At 45.6% G+C, this 26297-nt stretch overlaps 1 protein-coding gene across 1 annotated transcript in view; it reads left to right on the plus strand.

The window, feature by feature from the left end:
- The first annotated feature begins 8135 nt into the window (after positions 1 to 8135).
- The window catches only part of LOC149445866 (vomeronasal type-2 receptor 26-like), a 29708-nt gene continuing 11546 nt past the window's right edge, over positions 8136 to 26297 (plus strand). The window contains exons 1-2 of the mRNA XM_089653315.1: positions 8136 to 8195; positions 9539 to 9772. Of these exons, the coding sequence (XP_089509441.1) occupies positions 8136 to 8195; positions 9539 to 9772 (294 nt within the window). The remainder of the gene's footprint in view (positions 8196 to 9538; positions 9773 to 26297) is intronic.

The raw sequence follows: 26297 nt of genomic DNA on the forward strand, positions 1-26297 counted from the left end.
CAAGGGCTTGGTATGGATGGGAGGGGGGACCCCACTTACAGCTGAAACATGATGCATGCTTTTCACTACTAAAATTCCGCATGACTTCATAAAATCATGCTGTATTTTATTAGCCTTTTTTAGTGGGTTTGAAAAAAAAAGCTATGTGGTATTATATTTTTTTAAATTTACGTTGGGTCCCCCCAAAATACATACCAGAGCCTTGGGTCTGGTATGGATTTTAAGGGAAACCCCACACCAAAATTTAAAAAGATTGCAGGTAGGGTCCCCCCAAAATTCATAACAGACTCTTATCTGTACATGTAGCCCTGCAGGCCAGTAAAGATGCAGGGACAAGCAAGTGCCCATCCTCCCTCCTGAGCCATAGGAGGCCACATGCCTGAACATGGGGGGGAGCTTTGGGACAGGGGGGCTCCCCCTCTTCTCAATAACACTGGCTCTGTGTTTGTAAAGGTCTGCGGGAAGGTGGCTTTTTGGAATCTGGAAGCCCTCTTTAACAAAATGATCCCCAGGTTCCTGACCCCCCAAATGAATGAGTATGGGGTACATAGTACACCTACTCATTTACCAAAAAAGTCTCAAGAAGTAAATAAAAACACAAACACAGTTTTTGTCAGGTCCTTTTTTTAAAAAAAAAGTCGACCCACTCAAAAAAAGCACTGGACACAATGTATTGCATCCAGGAACACACCCAGTGACATCACAGAGTGACCACACCCCCACATCTACCTGTCATTGGGCAAGTTTCACTCACAGAATGACAGGTAGACATGGGGGTGGGGTTACCTGGTGACATCATTGGGGGACCTTGCCCCCATGTTTACCTGTCATTAGGAAAATGACACATCCCATAATATAAGATACGCTTGGGGGTAGTTTAATCCAGTGATGTCACCAGGTGACCCCCACCCCCATGTTTACATGTTGGTGAATGGTGCTCACCCAGTGACAGAAAGACATAGGGGTGGGGTTAAAAACTGTGTTTGTGTTTTTATTCACTTTTTGAGATTTTTTGTTGGTGAATGAGTATAGTACCCCATACTTATTTACATGGGGGGAACAGGATCTGGGGGCCCCCTTGTTAAAGGGGCTTCAAGATTCTGATAAGCCCCCTGACCTTCAGACCCCCACAATAACCGGGCCAGGGTTGTGGGGAAGATGCCCTTGTCTCCATCCATATGTGGACAAGGTGCTTTGAGAGAGCCCTCCTGCTCCAAATCCCCCCCATATCATTGGCTTCCTGTAGCCATCAATGAGTTTCTTACACCTCTCACTGGAATTTTGGACCACTCTTCTTTCGCCAACTGCTCCAGGTCTCTCAGATTGGAAGGGTTCCTTTTTCCAACTGCTGTTCTGATATCTCTCCACTGATGCTCTATGGGATTGAGATCTGGACTCATTGATGGTCAGTTCAGTCCTCTCCAGCGTTTTTGTCTGGGGGCTTTTTGATGTGCGCTTTGGGTTATTAACCTGCTGTAAGACACATTACCTCTTCTAAAGACCAACATTTCTGACACTGGGCCTTACATTGTACCCCAGAATTCTTTGGTAGTCCTCAGATTTCATACTGCCATGCACACAGTCAAGATATCCAGTGCCTGAAGCAGCAAAGCAACCCCAAAACATCAGTGAATCTCCACCATGTTTGACTGTAGGGACTGTATTCTTTTCACAGCACAAAGAAATGGGCAACATTGAGGAACATAGACGCAGTGGTCTGCCAAGGAAACATAATGCAGCAGATGAAAGACACATCATGCTTACTTCTCTTTCACATCGAAAGATGTCCATCAGTGTCATCAGCACAAAACTGTCAGAAACCAGTGGGACCCAGGTACACCCAACTACTGTCCAGAGAAGTCTGGCCAGAAGTGGTCTTCATTAAAGAATTGCAGCCAAAAGGCCAAACCTCCAACATGGAAACAAGGCTAGGCAACTGAACTGTACAATGAAATGTACAATAACATAGGAACTTGGTTGCAGAAAAATAGCAGCAGGTGCTCTGGACTGACAAGTCAAAATGTGAAATATTTGACTGTAGCAGGACGCAGTTTATCCACTTAAGGGCTGAAGAGTGGAACAATAATGAGAGTCTGCAGGAAACAGTGAAGAATGGTGGAGGTTCCTTTCAAGTCTGGGGCTGCATTTCTGCAAATGGAGTTGGTCAGGATCAATGGTGTCCTCAATGCTGAGGAAAGCAGGCAGATAATTCGTCATCCTGCCATACCATCAGAGAGGAATGTGATTGGCCTCAAGTTATTCTGCATCAGGACAACGATCCCAAACATACAGTCAACGTCATTAGGAAATATCTTAAGTGTAAATAAGAACAAAGAGTCCTGGAAGTGATGGTTTGGACCCCACAGAGCCCTGATCTCATCATCATCATCAAACCTGTCTGGGATTACATGAAGAGAAGGATTTGAGGCAGCCTAGATACACAGAAGATCTGTGGTTAGTTCTCCAAGATGTTTGAAAAAACCTACCTGCTGAGTTCCTTCAAAAACTGTGTGCAAGTGTAACGAAAAGAATTAATAATGATTTGAAGGCAAAGAGTGGTCACCCCAAATATTGATTTGATTCAGATTTCTCTTATGTTCATTTACTTTACATTTTGTTAATTGATAGAAAATAAAAATTTCTATTTCTGAAAGAATTCTACAATTACAGAATGATTTCACACCTGCCGAAAACGTTTGCACAGTAATATACACTATATTGCCAAAAGTATTTGGATACCCCTCCGAATCATTGGATTCAAGTGTTTCAATCCCCTCCATGGACACAGGTGTATAACATTAAACACCTAGGCATGCAGACTGCTTCTACAAACATTTTTGAAAGAATGGGTCGCTCCCAGGAGCTCAGTGACTCCAAGCGTGGTCCCGTGATAGGTTGCCACCTGTGCTATAAGTCTATCCGTGATAGCAAAATAACAGTGTGTAGAGAGCTTCATGGAATGGGTTTCCATGGACGGGCAGCTGCATCCAAGCCTTACATCACCAAGAGCAACGGAAAGCGTCAGATGCCGTGGTGTAAAACATGCCACCACTGGACTCTAGAGCAGTGGAAACGTGTTGTCTGGAGTGATGAATCATGCTTCATTGCTGTCTGGCAATCTAATGCTGATGGACATGTCTGGGTTTGGTGGTTGCCAGGAGAACAGTACTTTCCTGATTGCATTGTGCCAAGTGTAAGTTTGATGGAGGGGAGGTTAAGATGTGGGGTTGCTTTTCAGGGATTTAGCATGGCCCCTTAGTTCCAGTGAAGGGAACTCTTAAGGCGTCAGCATACCAGGACATTTTGGACAATTTCATGCTTCCAACTTTGTGGGAAGAGTTTCGGGATGGCCCCTTTCTGTTCCAACATGATTGCACACCAGTGCACAAAGCAAGGTTCTTTAAGACATGGATGAGTGAGTTTGGGGTGAAGGAACTTGACTGGCATCCTCGGAGCCCTGACCGCAACCAAATAGAGCAACTTTGGGATGAAATAGAGCGGAGACTAAGAGTCAGGCCTTCTTGTCCGACATCAGTGCCTGACCTTACAGATGTGCTTCTGGAAGAATGGTCAAACCTTCCCAAGACACCCTCCTAATCCTTGTGAACAGCCTTCCCAGAAGAGCTGTTATAGCTGCAAAGGGCGGGGCCAACTCAATATTGAGCAAAACGGACTAAGACTGGGGGGGCCATTAAAGTTCATGAGCGTTTAAAGGCAGGCGGCCCAATACTTTTAGCAATATAGTGTGTATATATATAGTGTATATATATATAGTGTATATAGTGTATATATATATATAAAGGTGAAACTTGAAAAATTAGAATATCGTGCAAAAGTTCATTTATTTCAGTAATGCAACCTAAAAGGTGAAACTAATATATGAGATAGACTCATTACATGCAAACCAAGATAGTTCAAGCCGTGATTTGTCATCATTGTGATGATTATGGCTTACAGCTCATGAAAACCCCAAATCCACAATCTCAGAAAATGAGAATATTGTGAAAAAGTGCAATATTCTAGGGTCAAAGTGTCCCACTCTAATCAGATAATTCAGCCATAACACCTGCAAAGGGTTCCTGAGCCTTTAAATGGTCTCTCAGTCTGGTTCAGTAGGAATCACAATCATGGGAAACACTGCTGACCTGACACCATCACTGACACCCTCCATAAGGAGGGAAAGCCTCAAAAGGTAATTGCAAAAGAAGTTGGATGTTCCCAAAATGCTGAATCAAAGCACATTAATAGAAAGTTATGTGGAAGGGAAAAGTGTGGAAGAAAAAGCTGCACAAGCAGCAGGGATGACCGCAGCCTGGAAAGGATTGTCAGGAAAAGGCCATTCAAAAGTGTTGGGGACTTTCACAAGGAGTGGACTGAGGCTGGAGTCAGTGCATCAAGAGCCACCACACACAGACGGATCCTGGACATGGGCTTCAAATGTTGTATTCCTCTTGTCAAGCCGCTCCTGAATAACAAACAACGTCAGAAGCGTCTTACCTGGGCTAAAGAAAAACAGACCTGGTCTGTTGCTCAGTGGTCCAAAGTCCTCTTTTCTGATGAGAGCAACTTTTGCATTTGGAAACCAAGGACCCAGAGAATGGAGGAAGAATGGAGAGGCCCAAGGACCCTGAGTATGGAGGAAGAATGGAGAGGCCCAAGGACCCCGAGTATGGAGGAAGAATGGAGAGGCACAAGGACCCCGAGTATGGAGGAAGAATGGAGAGGCACAAGGACCCCGAGTATGGAGGAAGAATGGAGAGGCCCAAGGACCCCGAGTATGGAGGAAGAATGGAGAGGCACACACTGCAAGATGCTTGAAGTCCAGTGTGAAGTTTCCACAGTCTGTGTTGATTTGGGGAGCCATGTCATCTGCTGGTGTTGGTCCACTGTGCTTCATTAAATCCAGGGTCAATGCAGCCGTCTACCAGGAGATTTTGGAGCACTTCATGCTTCTTTCCGCAGACGAGCTTTATGGGGATGCTGACTTCATTTTCCAGCAGGACTTGGCACCGGCCTACACTGCCAAAAGCACCAAAACCTGGTTCAGTGATCGTGGGATTACTGTGCTTGATTGGCCAGCAAACTCGCCTGACCTGAACCCCATAGAGAATCTATGGGGCATTGCCAAGAGAAAGATGAGAGACATGAGACCGAATAATGCAGAAGAGCTGAAGGCCGCTATTGAAGCATCCTGGTCTTCCATAACACCTCAGCAGTGCCACAGGCTGATAGCTTCCATGCCACGCCGCATTGAGGCAGTAATTGCTGCAAAAGGGGCCCAAACCAAGTACTGAGTACATATGCATGCTTCTACTTTTCAGAGGTCCGATATTGTTCTATGTACAATCCTTGTTTTATTGATTGCATGGAATATTCTCATTTTCTGAGATTGTGGATTTGGGGTTTTCATCAGCTGTAAGCCATAATCATCACAATGATGACAAATCACGGCTTGAACTATCTTGCTTTGCATGGAATGAGTCTCATATATTAGTTTCACCTTTTAAGTTGCTGCACTGAAATAAATGAACTTTTGCACCATATTCTAATTTTTCGAGTTTCACCTGTATATATTGTGGCAGTGCGGTGTCCTGCCACGGTCAAAATAAAGCTGAAAACCCTGGATTCTCAACCAGGCAGGTTAAGGGGCACGAGAGAGTTGATGTATTGCAGAGGAAACTGACTTTTCGGTTTCCTCATTTATTCATTAAGTTTGTTTTGGGATCTGGAGCCTGGATATTTCAAAGAGATCTGGGAGGGATGAAATCTCCAATCCGGGGTCCGTGTTTTGAGAACCCGCAGCACACTGATTGCACAGGTGTGTGCAGACCTTTTTGTAGAGGCCTAACCATGGTTCTGGGCTCCACACCGGCAGATAGGAGTCAGGAGGGCTCCACCCCGGCAGATAGGAGTCAGGAGGGCTCCACCCCGGCAGACAGGAGTCAGGAGGGCTCCACCCTTGCAGACGGGAGGTCTCTGCCTTGGAGTCAGGTGGAAGCCAGACTAGCTGTGTGCTAGTGGCCATAATTTGGGAAGAGTCTGCAGGAGACAGACATTGAACTGTGTACAAGCCAGGAGGCTGAATCTTTGTTGGTATTGCTTGATGGTGGATACCCCTGCGTGGGAAGCATTTTTGTTGAACTTTTTTTTCTTTTAAATAAAAGTGGGCAAAAAAGCCCTTAAAGAAGCGAGTTGCTGTGTGCTTTAACAAGAAGAGCTCTACTATTTGAAGCGAGTTCCCACAATATATATATATATATATATATATATATATACAGTCATGGCCAAAAATATTGGCACCCTTGCATTTCTGTCAGATAATGCACATCTTCACCCAGAAAATTGTTGCAATTACAAATGTTTCATCATTCTCATGTTTATTTCTTTTGTTTCTATTGTATGAAACAAAAAAGTGGAGAAACAAACAACCAAATTTGACACATTTCACGCAAAACACCAAAAATTTACAAAATTATTGGCACCTTCTCAAAATTGGAAGAAATAATTGCATCCCAAGTTTGTGATGCTCCTGTAATTTGTAATTAAACTCACCTGTATCAATTACCAGGTCCCAACAATATAGAAATCACACTGACAACCAGTTAAAATGGTGCAAAATTGACTCAACCTTTCTGTTGTGTGTCTCTGTGTGCCACATGGAGCATGGTTAAGAAAAAGAGCAGCAAAGAATTCAGTAAGGATTTGACAACAAAAACTGCGGAGAAACATGGACAATTTCAAGGTTACAAGTCCATCTCTAGAGATCTAAAATGTTCCTGTGTGCACGGTACGCAACATTGTCAAGAAGTTTACAGTACTGTAGCTAATTTCTCTGGACAATGATGAAAGAGAAAAGTTGATCAAAGATTGCAATGAAGGATTGTTTGAATGGTGGCTAAAAAACCTTGATTAACTTCCAGACAAATTAAAGCTGATCTTCAGGCGCAGGGTACAACTGTGTCACCTTGCACTATACCTAGCCATCTGAATGAAAAGGGACGCTGTGGTAGGAGACCCAGGAGGACTCCACTGCTGACACAGAAACATAAAAAAGCCAGATTGGAATTTGCCAAAACTTACCTGAGGAAGCCAAAATCCTTTTGGGAGAACGTGCTGTGGACAGACAAAACAAAACGGCAGCTTTTTGGTAAAGCCCATCATTCTACTGTTTTCAGAAAAAGCAATGAGGCCTTTAACCTCCCTAGCGGTCTGATTATTTCAGATTTTGGTTTTTTTTATTGTAGGCTGTAATTTTTAGGAATAACTCACTGAAATCTGTCCGAACAAGAGTCTAGTAAACATCCCGGGGATGATAAAATTTGAAACACAAAATCATAAATTATAATTTAATAAATAATCATAAAAAATAATAATATAATAATAATAAATTTAATTCAATAATATAATCAAACCAAAAACACTGAAATGTGAAATATAGCGCCAAGTTTGCACATCGCTGAGCTCAGTCGCAGAATCGTTTTCAGTGTCTGGTGAGGAATTTCCCCCACGAATCATTATTACTCAATTCTGCAAGTGGTTCTGATTTACTATCGCTGTTCCCTAGCCGGTCTAAAACCGCCTTTGACCTAAAGGGACACTTTTTGGACGCCATGGACGTTTCTCAGTTTCCAGGCAGAAAGAACAGACAAAATGCAGGCAGGGCGCCGGACAAAGCACTCGGGACAAAATGTATGTGAAATGGGTTGAAACAGCAATGTTTTACTATGTAAAATTTGTTTGGAAAAAAATGAAATTTTTTAAAATTTTCAAATTTCCCACCGCCGGCGACGCCCGTACGTCCCGACGTCACAGGGACCAGAACACAGAAGCCAGATGCCGGCATCGGCCGGAGGAGATGGCCGGGGACACTGCAGGGGACACATTGCAGGAGCGAAGGACAAGGTAAGCTCTGCAGGGAATCCCTATGCAGGGCCGCATGGTAAGCCTGAGTGTAGCTCGGGGGAGTTACCGCTTTTGGCACTGACATTTTACCCCGAGCTACACTCAGGAATACCGCTAGGGAGGTTAAAGAAAAGAATACAAATCCTACAGTCACACATGGTGGGGGGTCACTGATGTTCTGGGGTTGCTTTGCTGCTTCAAGCACTGTATGTATTGATCATGTGCATGGCATTATGAAATCTGAAGACTACCAAAGAATTATGGGATGCATTGTTGCACCCAGAATCAGAAAGGTGGGTCTCCTTCAGGGGTCATGGGTCTTACAGCAGGACAATGACCCAAAGCGCACATCACTAAGCCTCCAGAAGTGGTTTCAGACAAAGCACTGGAGAGGACTGAACTGGCCAGAAATGAGTCCAGATCTCAGTCCCATAGAGCTCCTGTGGAGAGATCTTAAAACAGCAGTTGGGAAAAGGAACCCTTCCAATCTGAGAGACCTGGAGTAGTTGGTGAAAGAAGAGTGGTCCAAGATTCCAGTAGAAAGGTGGAAGAAACTCATTGATGGTTACAGGAAGCCACTGATTTCAATTATTTTTTCCAACGGGTGTGCTACCAAATAATAAAGTGAGGGTGCCAATAATTCTGTCCAGTCCATTTTTGGGGGTTTTGCTTGGAATGTGTCAGATTTAGATTTTTGCTTCTACAATTTTTTGTGTCACACCAATACAAACAAACATGAGAATGCCGAGAATACTGCATATACATATATAGTTTAATTGCACAATAATAAGCATAGTAGCACATGCTTATTAATTCCTTGTGGTCTGGATTTAGCAGCGTTGGTGGAACCTGTGACTGAGACATTCTCTCTCTCTCTCTCTCATGACTTCCTCCTCCGGGGTTTTTGAAAGCCAACCTCCCAGAGGCAGGAAGTGCTAATCCATAATATACATAAGAGTGTGATATTAGCAGCCAACAGCAGAAGGCAGCAAATCTCTACATATGTCATAAATATCTGTGATAATTTGCAACTATTAAAGCGGCATTAAATCCAAATCCAAAAATGTAAAATATTGCAGCTTACCGATCATTAGATGTGGTGGCTGCATTCATTTTCTATTTTAGGCCTTTTTCCCCTCTGCTTTCACCTGGTGATCTGGCCAGTAACACACCTCCTGTATCTGAATGCTCCCACTCTGGATGAAGGAGCACAGGAGGCACCTTTGGACAACAGCATTGTCAGTCTGTGGAGAGAGGGCAGTATTAGATTTACTTGCAGATTTAGATCCACAAATTGAAGTTGAACTCCAGTTTAAACGTTATAAACAGTTACAGTGTACAATTTTCTGAGACACATATAATAATTCTTTAGTGTCTATAGGCGATTTTGGAATAATTAAGGAGCCAGCGAAGTAAAAAATAAAGTGTGATTTTATTTTATCACAGAATGGCTTAAAATAACATTGTAAAACGTATCATGAATAACAGGTCCGTGTAGGTAAAACAGAAATATCAAAACAGAAGTTATAACGATGTGTCACCCTTCTTTTCATGGCCGTTCTTCCATGTGGTTCTTGCAACATATAAACAGTTTAAACTTCAGTTTTAACTTGTTTGAGGTTTTTCTTTCCTCCAGTTGTATAAATATGTAAAACAAATAAAAAATCCATTTAAGACGGCAGACAGAATAACCTTATTTGATGAAAATGGTGAATTTCCTTTCCACTACAAGATAGAAAATTGGATGAAGTCTCTCCGCCATCTTAGATTAAGGTCCACGGATGTTGGTTTCTACACACCGTGGGCTAAAGAGGAGGACCAATTTCACATTGACCCCAACAACATAACATGGAGCGCAGGCAATAATACGGTGAGGAGGAGCACATGTGACAATCACTTTTCATGACATTGGCCACCCATTGTACAGTTTCCACCACAAATGTGTAACAATTACAGTCAAGTAATGACATTTCTTAGTGTCACCCATGAACTTTATTGCTTGGGTGGATGGAGAGTGGTATACTCTAATAGTGGGCATACCACACACTTTTTCTGGCAGATATTTCTTCTCTTTTTTTCATTCAGCCCACAGGCTACATTAAAAAAAAGAACATTGCATATATACCCAACAAGGGCCAGCGACGTACTGGTACATCACTGGACTTTGAGTGGTTATACCAGGATGATGCCTGTAGCTACAGGCATCATCCTGGTATTGTTATATTCAGCCAGCGACCCCAAAATCCAATACACACTTTCAGGCTTTTAAAGGGCTTTATTTCCTCACTACACTTCCGACTACCTATCACAGTTTCAGAGGCCCTGAAATGCCAGGATATCCCCAAACCCTCCCAAATGACCCCTTTTGGAAAGTAGACACCCCAAGGAATTTATTAAGAAGCATGGTGAGTATTTTGCAGATTTCATTTGTTGCCACAAGTTATTGGAAAATGAAGAAAGAAAACATATTTTTTCTTTTCTTTTTTTATATTTCAAAACCTTGTGAGAAATAAAGAGATCTGAAAAATACCCACCATGCCTCTTTTTAAATTTCTTGGGGTGTCTACTTTTCAGAGAGGGGTCATTTGAGGAAGGGGGGGGGATTGGTGCTATTCTGGCATTTCAGGGCCTCCAAAACTGTGATGGGTAGTCAGGAAGTGAAATGAGGAAGTTACGCACCTTCAAACTTTCAAAGTAGTCATTGGATTTCAGGTTCCTGTGTGGCTAGGCTCCCAAAAAGTCTCACACATGTGGTATCCCCATACTCAGTAGAAGAATGTATTTTGGGGTGTAATTCCACATATACCCATGGCTTGTGTGAGCAATATACCATTTAATTGACAATTTTGTGTAAAAGAAAATGATTTTGTAATGTTCCAAAAACTTTTGGAAAAAAATAAATCTTCCATGGACTCAACATGCCTCTCAGCAGATAGCTTAGGGTGTGTACTTTCCAAAAAGGGGTAATTTGAGGGTGTTTGTACTATCCTGGTATTTTAGTACCTCAAGAAATGTGATAGGCAGTCAGGAAGAAAAAGCTGTGTAAATTCCAGTATCTATACTATAGTTTGCAGACGATATAACTTTCACACAAAGCAATCAATATACACTTACTGGGATTTCTTTTTACCAAAAACATGTAGCAGAATACATTTTGGCTTAAATTTATGACAAAATTTGAGTTTTTTGGATATTTTTCATGACAGAAATGAGAAAACATTGTTTTTTAAAAAACGTTTCAGGCTTTTTTGTTTATATCGTGAAAAATAAAAAGTGCACAGGTGAAAAAATACCACCAAAAGAAAGCTCTATTTGTGTGGAAAAAAAGGACATACCATACATTTCATTTATGTACAGCATTGCATGACCGTGCAATTACTAGTTGAAATAGCGCAGTATAGAATAGCAAAAAATGGTCTGGTCTGGATGGGGGTAAATCCTCAGGAGGGCAAGTGGTTAAAGTACTGTATATGTAAACCCTAAGAGTGGACTTCTCTTATTTCCTCCTGTTTCATCTGATAAATATACCACTGGAAGCATTTAAGCATTTTGTCTGTCGTTCGTTTTAATTTTTTTTATTTCCTTTTTACACATTCTGTTATATTCATTGTAATGTTTAAACAATGATAGTGTTCCTTCATTTTTATATTTAATAAAATTCTTTTCTTTTTCTTTTTAGCTTTTTTAACTTTGGCCGTAAACCACATAGGTTTGATTTTTAGCCCTTAAACTTGTTGCCCATAGGAATATATTCACATACAGTCTTTTGAAGAACTCCCATTTCTGTGTTTTGTTCAGCAATGCCAATATTCCCTCCCAGTCTAAGCCTTGGAGAACAGCTCTCAGCTTTGGAAAATTAGCTTTCTTAAAGTTGAGCATTTTTATTTTTCCCGTATGCGCTTCATGTTTACAGCTAACAGTAAATAAAATCATGTTACGGTCACTGCTACCCATATGTTCTTTTATATGGACATTTGTAATAAACTCTGCATGGTTTGAGATTACCAGGTCCAGCAGAGCCTCATTCCTAGTTGGGGCCTCTATGAACTGTACCATACATTTTTCCTGTAGTAGATTTATTCATTTTTTCCCTTTAACTGTTTTTGCAGTGCCATCACTCCAGTGATTAAAATATCCCATTTTTATCACTGTCCCAACCCTTGCAGCCCTTTCGATCTGTGCAAGGAGCTGAGTCTCCACCTCCTCAATGACACCGGGAGGCCTATAACAAACTCCAACGATTACCTTTGTAGTACACACCCCCATGTGCAGTTCCACCCATAATGCTTCAGCCTCATCACACTCTCCATCAACTAGGACCTCTTTCACACTCACTCTGAGATCACTTCTCACATAGGGACAGGCATCACCACCTTTCCTTTTTACCCTGTGGCTCCGGAAGAGAACATAGCCAGGAATATGAATGGCCCAGTCATGCGAAGAATGAAGCACCAAAGCTTTATACACCAAAGCTTCCAACTTACTTATTTTGCTTGGCAGACTTCTGGCATTGGTGAATAATCTCTTTAATTTGTTGACACCTTTTCCACACGTATTTTGCATATTTTTTATTTTCATTCAAATGGTACCTATTCCAATGGTTGTTTGTAACATGGGAACCTTCTTATCGCCTGCCATAGCCCTCCCCCATCTTTCCCCATTCCCTGCACCAATAAGTACTGACCCCTGTCTGATCTTCTACCCATTATAACCAAATTCTCCCTCCCCCCTTGATCCTAGTTTACATACTCCTCCAGCCTTCCCTTAAACCTCTCCCCCAGCACAGCAGACCCCCTTCCATTTAGGTTCAGACCATCTCTAGCATATAGGTTGCACCCCAATGAAAAGTCAGTCCAGTGCTCTAGAAACCCAAATCCTTCCCTCTTACACCAGGTCTTCAGCCATGCATTGAGTTCTCTAATCTCCCCGTCTTTCCTGAGTTGCGCATGGCACAGGTAATGTTTCAGGTAATATCACCTTGGAGGTCTTTCCCTCCAACTTGCAGCCTAGTTCTTTAAATTGTTTCTTAACCACTTCCAGACCGGACACCTTTACCCCCTTCCTGACCAGGCTAATTTTCAGCTTTCAGTGCTCTCACATTGTGAATGCCAGTTACTCAGGCATACGACACTGTATCCAAATGAAATTTTTATCATTTTTTTCACACAAATAGAGCTTTCATTTGGTGGTATTTAATCACCACTGGGGGTTTTATTTTTTTCTAGAAAAGTGGAAAAAGACTGAAAATTTTGAAAATAAACATGTTTTTCTTCGTTTTTGTTACTAGATTTTGCAAATAAATATACTTTCTTCATTAATTTAGGCCAAAATCCATTGTGCTACCTTTGTTTGGTAGAAATAACCCAAATCAGTTTGTATTATTTAGTCTGTATTAAAGTTATAGAGTCCACAGACCACGGTATATATATTTGATATATTTGAAAATTTATCAATCCTGATGTACTGGCTACCTATATAGTTTCTCAGGGCCCTAAAATGCCAGGACAATACAAATACCCCCCAAATGACCCCTTTTTGGAAAGTAGACAGTCTGAGGTATTTAATGAAAGGCAAGGAGAGTTTTTTGAAGTTGTAATTTTTTGCAAATTTTTTAAGGGGAAATGATGAAAGTAAATAATTTTAATTTTTTTTTCACAAAGTTGTCATTTTAACAAGTTCTTTCTCTCACACGGCATAGGCATACTTGCAGTTACACCCCAAAACACATTCTGCTACTCTTCCTGAGTATGGTGATACCAATTGTGTGAAACTTTTTCCCAGCCTAGCTACATAGAAGGGCCCCACATCCAATAAGCACCCTTAGGCGTTCTAGGGGCAAAAATTACACATCTAATTTCTTGACTGTCTATCACAGTTTTGGAGGTCCTGGAGCACCAGGACAAAGGAATTACAAACAAAATGACCCCATTTTGGAAAGAAAACACCCCAAGGTATGTTTTGAGAGTCATGTGGAGTCTTCTGAAGACTGCATTTTTTGCCAAACGTTTTTGGAAAATGTGAAAAGAAGATGAAAATGTATTTTTTTCTATGCAAAGTTGCCAGTCTATGAGATATATCTATTACACAACATAGGCATACTTAAAATTACACCCCAAAACACGTTCTATAACTCTTTCTGAATACGGCGATACCAAATGTGTGAGACTTTTTTTACAGTCTGGCCACATAGGGGGCTCCACATCCAATAAGCATCTTTTGCAGTTCTAGGGGAAAAAATGACACATCTAATTTCTTGACTACCTAATGCCATTTTGGAGGTCCTGGAGCACCAGGACAAAGGAATTAACCACAAAATGACCCCATTTTGGAAAGCAAACACTCCAAGGTATATTTTAAGAGTCATGTGGAGTCTTCTGAAGACTGCATTTTTTGCCAAAAGTTTTTGGAAAATGTGAAAAGAAAATGAAAATGTTTTTTTTTGTACGCAAAGTTGTCAATCTATGAGATATTTCTATTTTATAACATAGGCATACTTAAAATTACACCCCAAAACACATTCTATAACTCTTCCTGAATATGGCGATACCAAATGTGTGATCAGAGATACCGTGAGCTGGCAGGCAATGTTTTGTGAGTGTGTGTGTAAACTGTGTGCAAAGACTAAAAAGTACTCACAGTTTGCTGTAATGGCTCTCAGGTGATCAGGACTGGTATGGTGGTGATCAGGACCCGTGGGTTTGGCAGCGATCAGGATCCAATGATGTGGCGGCGATCAGAACCCGCTGGTATGGCGGGGATCAGGACCCACTAGTTTGGTGGTGATCAGGATCTGCTGGTATGGCTGTGATCAGGATCTGCTAGTGTGGCGGCGATCAGGACCCGCTGGTATAGCTGTGATTGGGACCTGCAGGTGTGGCGGTGATCAAGACTTGGTGGTATGATGATCAGGACCTGGTAGTGTGGAGGTGATCAAGACCTGCTGGTGTGGAGATCAGGGACACTGGGACGCTATGCAGTGATCAGGGACACAGCTGGGCCGCTGTGTGGCGATCAGGGACACTGACGATCAGGGACACTGACTATCAAGGACACTGACGATCAAGGACACTTGTGATCAGGGACGCTTGTGATCAGGGACGCTTGTGATCAGAGACACTGACGATCAGGAACGCTTGTGATCAGGGACGCTTGTGATCAGGGACACTGACGATCAGGGACACTTGTGATCAGGGACACTTGTGATCAGAGACACTGACGATCAGGGACACTTGTGATCAGGGACACTTGTGATCAGGGACACTTGTGATCAGGGACACTTGTGATCAGAGACACTGACGATCAGGGACACTTGTGATCAGGGACACTGGCGATCAGGGACACGTGATCAGAGACACTGACGATCAGGGACACTTGTGATCAGGGACACTTGTGATCAGGGACACTTGTGATCAGAGACACTGACGATCAGGGACACTTGTGATCAGGGACACTGGCGATCAGGGACACTTGTGGTCAGGGACAGACAATCAGGGACACTTGTGGTCAGGGACAGACAGTCAGGGACACTTGTGGTCAGGGACAGTCAGGGACACTTGTGATCAGGGACAGACAGTCAGGGACACTTGTGGTCAGGGACAGTCAGGGACACTTGTGATCAGGGACAGACAGTCAGGGACACTTGTGGTCAGGGACAGACAGTCAGGGACACTTGTGGTCAGGGACAGTCAGGGACACTTGTGATCAGGGACAGACAGTCAGGGACACGTGATCAGGGACACTGTGATCAGGGACACTGTGATCAGGGACAGACAGTCAGGGACACGTGATCAGGGACAATTAGGGACACTTGCGATCAGGCTTGCTCTTGCTCAGGCTATCCGGCTCCTTCTCTCACAGACAGAACTCCGTGTGAGGAGAAGGAGCCGGAAGCCGCACCATGCGGCTTCTGTTTACATTTAGACTGTGTCCTTATTGGACACAGTTGGTCACATGGTACAGGACGATTTCATTGGTCCTGTATCATGTTACCTGATCCCCTGTATCTGAGGGACCCGGCGATCTCTGGGCACGCGCGTGCGCGGTCAAGGGGGCGGAAACCGCACCATGCGGCTTCTATTTACATTAAGACTGTGTCCTTATTGGACACAGTCGGTCACGTGGTACAGGACCGTCCTGTACCATGTGACCGACTGTGTCCAATAAGTTGTCTAGAAAACTGAAAATAGTTGACGCTCACAAAGCTGGAGAAGGCTATAAGAAGATAGCAAAGCGTTTTCAGATGTCAATATCCTCTGTTCGGAATGTAATTAAGAAATGGCAGTCATCAAGAACAGTGGAAGTTAAAGCAAGATCTGGAAGACCAAGAAAAATATCAGACAGAACAGCTCGCAGGATTGTGAGAAAAACAATTCAAAACCCACGTTTGACTGCACGATCCCTCCAGAAAGATCTGGCAGACACTGGAGTTGTGGTACACTATTCCACTATAAAGAGATACTTGTACAAATATGGTCTCCATGGAAGAGTCATCAGAAGAAAACCTCTTCTACGTCCTCACCACAAAAATCATCGTTTGAACTTTGCAAATGAACATATAGACAAGCCTGATGCATTTTGGAAACAAGTTCTGTGGACCGATGAGGTTAAAATTTAACTTTTTGGCCTGAATGAGCAAAGGTACGTTTGGAGAAGAAGAGGCACAGAATTTAATGAAAAGAACCTCTGTCCAACTGTTAAGCATGGGGTTGGATCAATCATGCTTTGGGGTTGTGTTGCAGCCAGTGGCACAGGGAACATCTCACGAGTAGAAGGAAAAATGATTTCAATAAAATTTCAGCAAATTTTGGATGGTAACTTGATGCCATCTGTGAAAAAGCTGAAGTTAAAGAGAGGATGGCTTCTACAAATGGATAATGATCCTAAACACACCTTGAAATCCACGGGGGATTACATCAAGATGCGTAAACTGAAGGTTTTGCCATGGCCTTCACAATCTCCTGACCTCAACATCATTGAAAATCTATGGATAGACCTTAAAAGAGCCGTGCGTGACAGACAGCCCAGAAATCTCAAAGAACTGGAAGACTTTTGTAAGGAAGAATGGGCAAAGATACCTCAAACAAGAATTGAAAGACTCTTGGCTGGCTACAAAAAGTGTTTACAAGCTGTGATACTTGCCAAAGGGGGCAGTACAAGATATTAACTCTGCAGGGGGCCCAAACTTTTGCAGACGCCATTTTTTTGTTTTCTGTTATTTTCAAAGTGTAAATGATGGAAATAAAATCTAACTTTTGTTGACATATTATAAGAATGTCTAATCTGTAATTTGATGCCTTTTGGAGATTTTTCCATCTTTCCTTGGCTTCTTTATGCACATTAATACAAATTTTTAGCTGGGGTGCCCAAACTTTCGATCCCCACTGTGTATCAATAACAGTAGCTGCTAGTGCACAAAACACGTCTCAATTAGTGGGCAAATGTGAAATCTAAAAAATTATATTATATATATGTGTATATATAATATCTGTGCTGCTCTACACAATAGTAATTACACACTGAAATGAAAAAATAGATAGTGGAAAAAATTCATAAACCTAAAATAAAACAAATACAAAGGTCAAAATAAATTTCAAATTCAAATATAAAGTCCAGATAGATTCTTCTTTAAACAATCCTTGTTCCTGTAACCATCAGGTGCAGCTGCCACAAAACTAGGTGCACTAATTCCTCCATCCAATATCTGCTCACCACCAGCAGTGTGACCTCACATCATACAATGTTTGGTCTAACCGCACTTTTGGTCCCAATGATATGGACTCTGAAGATAAACTTGCTGAATGGTAACTTCAAATCGCTCACTCCAACAGACACTTTTGATCAGCAGTATTATTTTGATCAGACAGAGGTCAGGGGTTCTGCATCCTCCTAGAACATAAAGAAAACTCCTCCTACAAGCTTTAGCTATTGGTGCGGTGGACACAGACAGAAGTCACAAGACTGCTATATACTGCTGATGAGAAAAGGTATTTAGCAGTTTATATTTACTAAAATAATTGCATACCATGTTGTGTGTACTGTGGGGGGCCAGATATAGTGAATGCAGGGTTCGGGGAGAGCGGATATAGTGAATGCGGGGTCCGGGGAGAGCGGATATAGTGAATGCGGGGTTCGGGGAGAGCGGATATAGTAAATGCAGGGTCCGGGGAGAGCGGATATAGTGAATGCAGGGTCCGGGGAGAGCGGATATAGTGAATGCAGGGTCTGTGGAGAGCGGATATAGTGAATGCAGGGTCCGGGGAGAGCGGATATAGTGAATGCGGGGTCCGGGGAGAGCGGATATAGTGAATGCACGGTCCGGGGAGAGCGGATATAGTGAATGCGGGGTTCGGGGAGACCGGATATAGTGAATGCGGGGTCCGGGGAGAGTGGATATAGTGAATGCGGGGTCCGGGGAGAGCGGATATAGTGAATGCGGGGTCCGGGGAGAGCGGATATAGTGAATGCGGGGTTCGGGGAGAGCGGATATAGTGAATGCACGGTCCGGGGAGAGCGTATATAGTGAATGCAGGGTGCGGAGAGACCAGATATAGTGAATGCGGGGTCCGGGGAGAGCCGATATAGTGAATGCAGGGCGCGGAGAGACCAGATATAGTGAATGCGGGGTCCGGGGAGAGAGGATATAGTGAATGCGGGGTCTGGGGAGAGAGGATATAGTGAATGCGGAGTCCGGGGAGAGCGGATATAGTGAATGCAGGGTCCGGGGAGAGAGGATATAGTGAATGCGGGGTCCAGGGAGAGAGGATATAGTGAATGCGGGGTCCGGGGAGACCGGATATAGTGATTGCGGGGTCCGGGGAGAGCGAATATAGTGAATGCGGGGTCCGGGGAGAGAGGATATAGTGAATGCAGGGTCCGGGGAGAGAGGATATAGTGAATGCGGGGTCCGGGGAGAGAGGATATAGTGAATGCGGGGTCCGGGGAGAGAGGATATAGTGAATGCGGGGTCCGGGGAGAGCGGATATAGTGAATGCGGGGTCTGGGGTTAAGGAAAACTTTAAAGTCCAGGACAGTAGAAATACCCCTAAAATGACCTCTTTTTGGAATGTAGACATACAAAAGTATTGTGTATTGGTGAGTTTTTTTAAGTTGTAATTTTTTTGTCACAATGTTTTGGTAAATTAAATAAATAAAGAATAAAGAATATTTATTATTGACATACTGTCACCAGAGCAGTACAGCCTCATCATATGGCTGGTGTGGCGGTGATTAGGGTTACTGACTGATGACAGTATGTTAAAGTCTTCTAGGTAGTTAATCAAGATTTTTTTTACACTATTTGCTTATAACAGTCATGATCACTGTCATTTTTTAAAATGGCATCCATTCATAGCCAATATGATAGCTGTGATTGGCCACAGCTATCACATGGTACGGGGCACTGTGATTGGTCCTGTCTGTACCAAGTTATCACTGTGACCAATCACATAGATCATCATAATTGTCGGGGATCGTCGCGCCGCTGGTCCCGGCGCAGGCGCAGTACACCTCCCTGTACGCGAGCGCCGGGACTTGGCCAGGTTCGCGCATGCGCAGTAGTGACCGCGGGTGCGCGCCTGGCACCAATGACAGCGCAGGGCGGGATATTTAAACGGCCCTGAGCTGTCATTTAGTGCCTTTTGGTCTTTTGTATCCTGTGAACCTGTGAACCTGTCTGAAGTAAGTTGCTGACCCGGATTGTGCCCTGACCTTGCTGTTTTCTCCTGTTTTGACCCTTGCTTGCCTGACCTCTCTCCTGTATGCCCCCTATTGGATCTGACCTGCTGTTGCTGACCTGGCGTGTGACCCGACTATTCTCTGCCCGCTGCTCTGTACCGCACCGTCCCCATAGTTACCGACCCGGCTTGTATGACCCTGCTCCTGCTCAGCCATCCATCCATCCATCCGTCCCTCTCTACGGGGTCTCCAGACCTCCTCATACCTGGCTCTCTCCCGTGGGAGCCCCTGGCGAATACCCCTACCACTGACGGGTGTCCTCAGTAGTCACGACCTGGTCCTGGGGTACTCCAAGTCCATCCCCACCATCAGGGGCCCTGGTGAACAAGTACCCTGGGGCTTAGACTCCGTGCGCTGGGAACATCCGACCAGTGGAGTGCTAGTGGTACCGCCGGGCGGTCCCTTACAGTACCAAAAGGCCATGACTGAGCCTAGAGGAGGGCCCTCCCCGTTAGAGGAAATTTGCAGGCACCTAGCTACTTTGACGCAGGCCGTAACGGTCCTGCAGGACAGATGCATGCAGCTGGAGAATCGCATCCAGACTGGCTCAATTTCTGATCCTGCCCCACAGGCCCCGGTTTCTGCACCCCCGGCCCTGGTAGCTCAGGAGCCAGCCTCAGGGGCTTCCGCGCCGCTCCCTATGGTAGAACCCCGAGTACCCCTACCGGAGCGTTTTCACGGGGACCGCACACGCTTCCGGTCATTCCGCGACTCCTGTCTCTTGTTCTTTGAGCTACAACCCCGTACCTTCCTGACCGAAAACGTGAAGGTAGGATTCATTATTTCACTACTACAGGGTGAACCCCAGGATTGGGCCCACCGGCTAAGGGGAAACAATGATCCTCACCTGGGATCGGTCAATAGTTTCTTTGAAGCAATGGCCATCTTGTATGATGACCCACAGCGGGCAGCCTCGGCCGAAGCGACCTTATATGCGCTCCGACAGGGCCGGCGGGCGGCAGAGGAATACGCCTCTGATTTCAGGCGGTGGATGGGGGACACACGCTGGAATGAGTTCGCTCTATTGCACCAGTTCCGTATGGGACTCTCCGATCCCTTGAAAGATGAGCTGGCCCGGGTGGAGGTTCCCGAGTCTCTAGAAGACCTTATTGCCCTGACAATTAAGATTGACCGAAGACTGCGGGAACGCAGGCTTGAGAGGTCCGGCCAGGGTCGCGGAAATATCTGGGGTCCATTCCTAGGCCCCAGCCCACCAACCCGACAAAGCATCCAGAACCCACCACCAGGAGATGTTCCGGAACCTATGCAGCTAGGTCTGGCACGGCCTAAATTATCACCGGAGGAACGCCAGCGCAGACGAGCCCAGAACCTCTGCCTTTACTGCGGTGAAGCTGGTCATATGGTGCGATCCTGCCCTCAGAAAATGAGTAAGTGCACCCGTTTTTCTTCCTTGTCTATTAGCAATACCTGTCCTTCGCAATACTTAGTAGTGCCCCTCTCCTTTCAGCTTCCAGGAAAGATCGTGGAGGTGACAGCCATAGTTGATTCGGGGGCATGCAGCTGTTTCCTGGATCTAGAGTTTGCTCACCAACAGGGTATCCCTCTCCAACACAGACAGAAAGGCTTCAACATATTTTTGGCTGATGGTTCCCAGATAAAATCGGGGGTAGTTAATCAGGAAACTCCCCCCATTGCCACTATCATTGCCAACCAGCACCAGGAGTTCCTCCGCCTGGACGCTATTGCATCACCTCTTTTCCCAGTCATTCTGGGGCTCCCATGGTTACGGGCCCATAACCCCCAGATTGACTGGGAGACCGGGTCAATCTCGTTCCCTTCTCCATACTGTCGGGAACATTGTCGCACTACGGGCCCCGCGGGGCCCCGAGTTCTCCTTTGCTCCGAAGGAGACTCCGACTTGAAACAGGTTATTCCCGCAGCCTATCATGGGTTCCTGGATGTGTTCAGTAAGCGGGGAGCCGACACTCTGCCCCCCCACCGCCCGTATGACTGTCCAATCGACCTGTTACCAGGCTCTGAAATCCCTTTTGGGCGTATTTTCCCCCTATCTGAGCTTGAATTGGGGGCCCTGAAGGAATATATCGAGGACAGCCTCCAGAAGGGATTCATCCGCCCCTCCACTTCTCCAGCAGGAGCGGGAATCTTCTTCGTGGAGAAAAAAGACAAAACCCTGAGACCTTGTATTGACTACCGGGAGCTGAACAGGGTCACGATAAAAAATCGTTACCCATTGCCATTGGTACCAGAAATGTTTCAGAGCCTAAAGGCTGCGGCTATTTTCACAAAGCTTGATTTAAGGGGGGCCTATAACCTGGTACGCATAAGAGAGGGGGACGAGTGGAAAACTGCTTTCCGTACCCGGTTTGGCCACTTTGAATACTTGGTCATGCCATTTGGGCTGTGCAATGCACCAGCCACCTTCCAACACTTTGTGAACGACATCTTCAGGGATTTTTTGGATGTCTTCGTTATCGTCTACTTGGACGACATACTAATTTTTTCACCCTCTCTAGAGGATCATAGGATACATGTGGCAAAAGTTTTGGGGCGATTGCGGCAGCATGGGTTATATGCTAAGGCGGAGAAATGTTGCTTTGAGCAATCTAGCATCACGTTTCTAGGCCTGATTATCTCCACTGCGGGGGTCGCGATGGACCCCCAGAAGGTCTCTGCAATTTTAGATTGGCCTGAACCCACGGACAAAAAAGGTGTCCAACGGTTTATAGGGTTCGCGAACTTTTATCGGAAGTTCATCAAAAACTTCTCGGGTCTGGTCTCCCCCATTACCCAACTAACCAAACTTGGAACCCGGTTCAAATGGACACCGGAGGCTCAAAGAGCTTTCGAAGCTCTGAAAAAGCTGTTTACCTCGGCACCCATCCTGGGCCACCCGGACGCGGCCCTGCCCTACATCTTGGAGGTGGATGCATCGGAGAATGCGGTAGGATCCATCCTGTCTCAGCGGAAAGGCACCAAAGAGTTACTCCATCCCGTAGCATTCTTCTCGAGGAAGCTCACCCCAGCAGAGAAGAATTACGATATCGGGGATCGAGAGCTGCTGGCTATCTAAGCAGCGCTAGAAGAATGGAGATACCTGCTGGAAGGTGCCTCACACCCTATATTGATTTTCACAGACCACAAGAATCTGGAATATCTGAGGACTGCCAAGCGTCTACGCCCACGGCAGGCAAGATGGGCCCTGTTCTTTTCCAGATTCAATTTTCATATTACTTACAGGCCCGGATCTAAAAATACGAAGCCTGACGCGCTATCTCGTATGTTTGAGGACTCCGAAGAGGAACTGGTACCCGACACTATCTTGTCCTCAGGGAACTTCTTGGCGCTCCAGACGGACCTTCGCTCCAAGTTAATAGAAGCATCTACGGCCACACCAACCCCAGTTGGGGTATTCCTCCAGAACAAAGGGGGACTCCTGTGGAAGGAGGATTCTATCGTGGTACCTGAGGAAGTCCGGACCCTGGTTTTGGGGCATTGCCACGATCACCCGCTGGCGGGTCACTTTGGCCCAGTCAAGACTCTGGAGCTTCTCCGGCGCTCGTTTTGGTGGCCAAACATGGCTAAGGATTGCAAGCGCTACGTGAGATCCTGTACCATCTGCCAGAAGAGCAAACCGTCAAGGAGCAAAGCCTGGGGGCTGTTGCGACCTTTGCCGATTCCCGAACGGCCTTGGCAGAAGATCGCGATGGACTTCATAGTCGAGCTCCCACCGTCACAAGACCACACAGCTATTCTGGTGGTCATTGATCGCCTATCCAAGATGGCTCACTTCGTGCCACTAAGGAAGACTCCGTCAGCAACCGAGACGGCGCAAATATTTATCCGGGAGATCGTTAGACTTCATGGAGTACCCGAGGACATCGTCTCTGATCGAGGGGTCCAGTTTACATCTAAGTTTTGGAGGGCTCTGTGCAAGGCCCTGGACATCAAGTTGTCCCTCTCCTCCGCGTTCCACCCTCAGACCAACGGTCAGACCGAGAGGACGAACCAGACCCTGGAGCAATACCTGCGTTGCTACACGTCTTTCCTGCAGGATGATTGGCTGTCTCTTTTACCCCTGGCGGAGTTCGCTTATAACAACGCAAGCCATTCGGCAACGGGGCAGTCCCCATTCTTTTCGAATTATGGGTTTCACCCTGTCTTTCTCCCTGACTTGGTCTCTGAATGCCCGGTTCCAGCCACGCAGGATGCGTTGACCTTCTTCTCCGTCAATAACAAATTACTCCAGGAAGCCATCGCTCGGGCCCAAGAGGACAATAAGAAGGAGTTTAACAAGAAACGAAGAGGGGATTTGGCGTTGCGGCCTGGGCAGAAGGTGTGGTTGGCCACTACCAACTTAAAGATGCTTTGTCCCTCGAAAAAATTGGGACCTAAATTTGTGGGGCCTTTTCAGGTAAAGCGGATGGTCAACGAAGTGGCATATGAGCTGATCCTTCCGGCCACGTTCAGAATTCATCCAGTTTTCCATGTATCTCTGCTGAAGCCAGTGATCCCAGATGCCTTCCCAGAACGAGAATCCCGACCCCCTGAGGCCATAACGGTCGAAGGACAAGAGGAATTTGAGGTGGAAACGATCCTTAGGTGCCGAAGAAGGGGGGGCCAGACCCAATTCCTAATTAAGTGGAAGGGCTATGGTCCTGAGGACAATTCCTGGGAACCGGCTCATAATGTCCACGCACCTAGACTAGTCCGGGAGTTTCTTCGTGATCACCCGTGGTGGAGAGATCGGGTGGGCATCCGGAGGTTGCCCGTAGGGGGGGGGCAATGTCGGGGATCGTCGCGCCGCTGGTCCCGGCGCAGGCGCAGTACACCTCCCTGTACGCGAGCGCCGGGACTTGGCCGACCGCGGCAATCAGGTTCGCGCATGCGCAGTAGTGACCGCGGGCGCGCGCCTGGCACCAATGACAGCGCAGGGCGGGATATTTAAATGGCCCTGAGCTGTCATTCAGTGCCTTTTGGTCTTTTGTATCCTGTGAACCTGTGAACCTGTCTGAAGTAAGTTGCTGACCCGGATTGTGCCCTGACCTTGCTGTTTTCTCCTGTTTTGACCCTTGCTTGCCTGACCTCTCTCCTGTATGCCCCCTATTGGATCTGACCTGCTGTTGCTGACCTGGCGTGTGACCCGACTATTCTCTGCCCGCTGCTCTGTACCGCACCGTCCCCATAGTTACCGACCCGGCTTGTATGACCCTGCTCCTGCTCAGCCATCCATCCATCCATCCGTCCCTCTCTACGGGGTCTCCAGACCTCCTCATACCTGGCTCTCTCCCGTGGGAGCCCCTGGCGAATACCCCTACCACTGACGGGTGTCCTCAGTAGTCACGACCTGGTCCTGGGGTACTCCAAGTCCATCCCCACCATCAGGGGCCCTGGTGAACAAGTACCCTGGGGCTTAGACTCCGTGCGCTGGGAACATCCGACCAGTGGAGTGCTAGTGGTACCGCCGGGCGGTCCCTTACAATAATAGTACACAATGAATGGCTATGAATGAAAGCCAATCATTGTGTACATTTGACATGTAATCACTGTGATTGGTCACAGCAATTACATGGTACCAGGGCCGTCCTGGTACAAGGATCTGTTTTCACAGCAGGTGACAGATTGAGCCACAGTGCAGCTGCTAGAGCGCTTAGGAGGTGCGTGACTAATGTGCTCCCGCTCCCACTTTTGACTATAGACCAGGTAGGAAGTACAGTGAGGCAAAAAAGTATTTAGTCCCCACCAATTGTACAAGTTCTCCCACTTACAAAGATGAGAGAGGCCTGTAATTGGCATCATAGGGAGACCTCAACTATGAGAGACAAAATGAGAAAACAAATCCAGACAATCACATTGGCTGATTTGGAAAGAATTTATTTGCAAATTATGGTGGAAAATAAGTATTTGGTCACCTACAAACAAGCAAGATTTCTGGCTCTCACAGACCTGTACCTTCTTCTTTAAGAGGCTCTACTGTCCTGCACTCATTACCTGTATCAATGGCACCTGTTTGAACTTGTTATCAGTATAAAAGACACCTGTCCACAACCTCAAACAGTCACACTCCAACCTCCACTATGGTGAAGACCAATGAGCTGTCGAAGGACACCAGAAACAAAATTGTAGACCTGCACCAGGCTGGGAAGACTGAATCTGCAATAGGCAAGCAGCTTGGTGTGAACAAATCAACTGTGGGAGGAATAATTAGAAAATGGAAGACATACAAGACCACTGATAATCTCCCTCGATCTGGGGCTCCACGCAAGATTCACCCCGTGGGGTCAAAATGATCACAAGAACGGTGAGCATGGGGGGATCTAGTGAATGACCTGCAGAGAGATGGGACCAATGTAACAAAGGCTACCATCAGTAACACACTACGCCGCCAGGGACTCAGATCCTGCAGTGCCAGACGTGTCCCCTTGCTTAAGCCAGTACATGTCCAGGCCGTCTGAAGTTTTTTAGAGAGCATTTGGATGATCCATAAGACGATTGGGAGAATGTCATATGGTCAGATGAAACCAAAATAGAACTGTTTGGTAGAAACACAACTCGTCGTGTTTGGAGGAGAGAGAATGCTGAGTTGCATCCAAAGAACACCATACCCACTGTGAAGCATGGGGGTGGCAACATCCTGCTTTGGGGCTGTTTCTCCGCAAAGGGACCAGGATGACTGATCCATG

The sequence above is a fragment of the Staurois parvus genome, unplaced genomic scaffold (genome assembly GCF_062004578.1).
Source record: "Staurois parvus isolate SC_StPar_1 unplaced genomic scaffold, SC_StPar_1.0 ptg000706l, whole genome shotgun sequence".
NCBI classification, from domain to species: Eukaryota; Metazoa; Chordata; class Amphibia; order Anura; family Ranidae; genus Staurois; species Staurois parvus.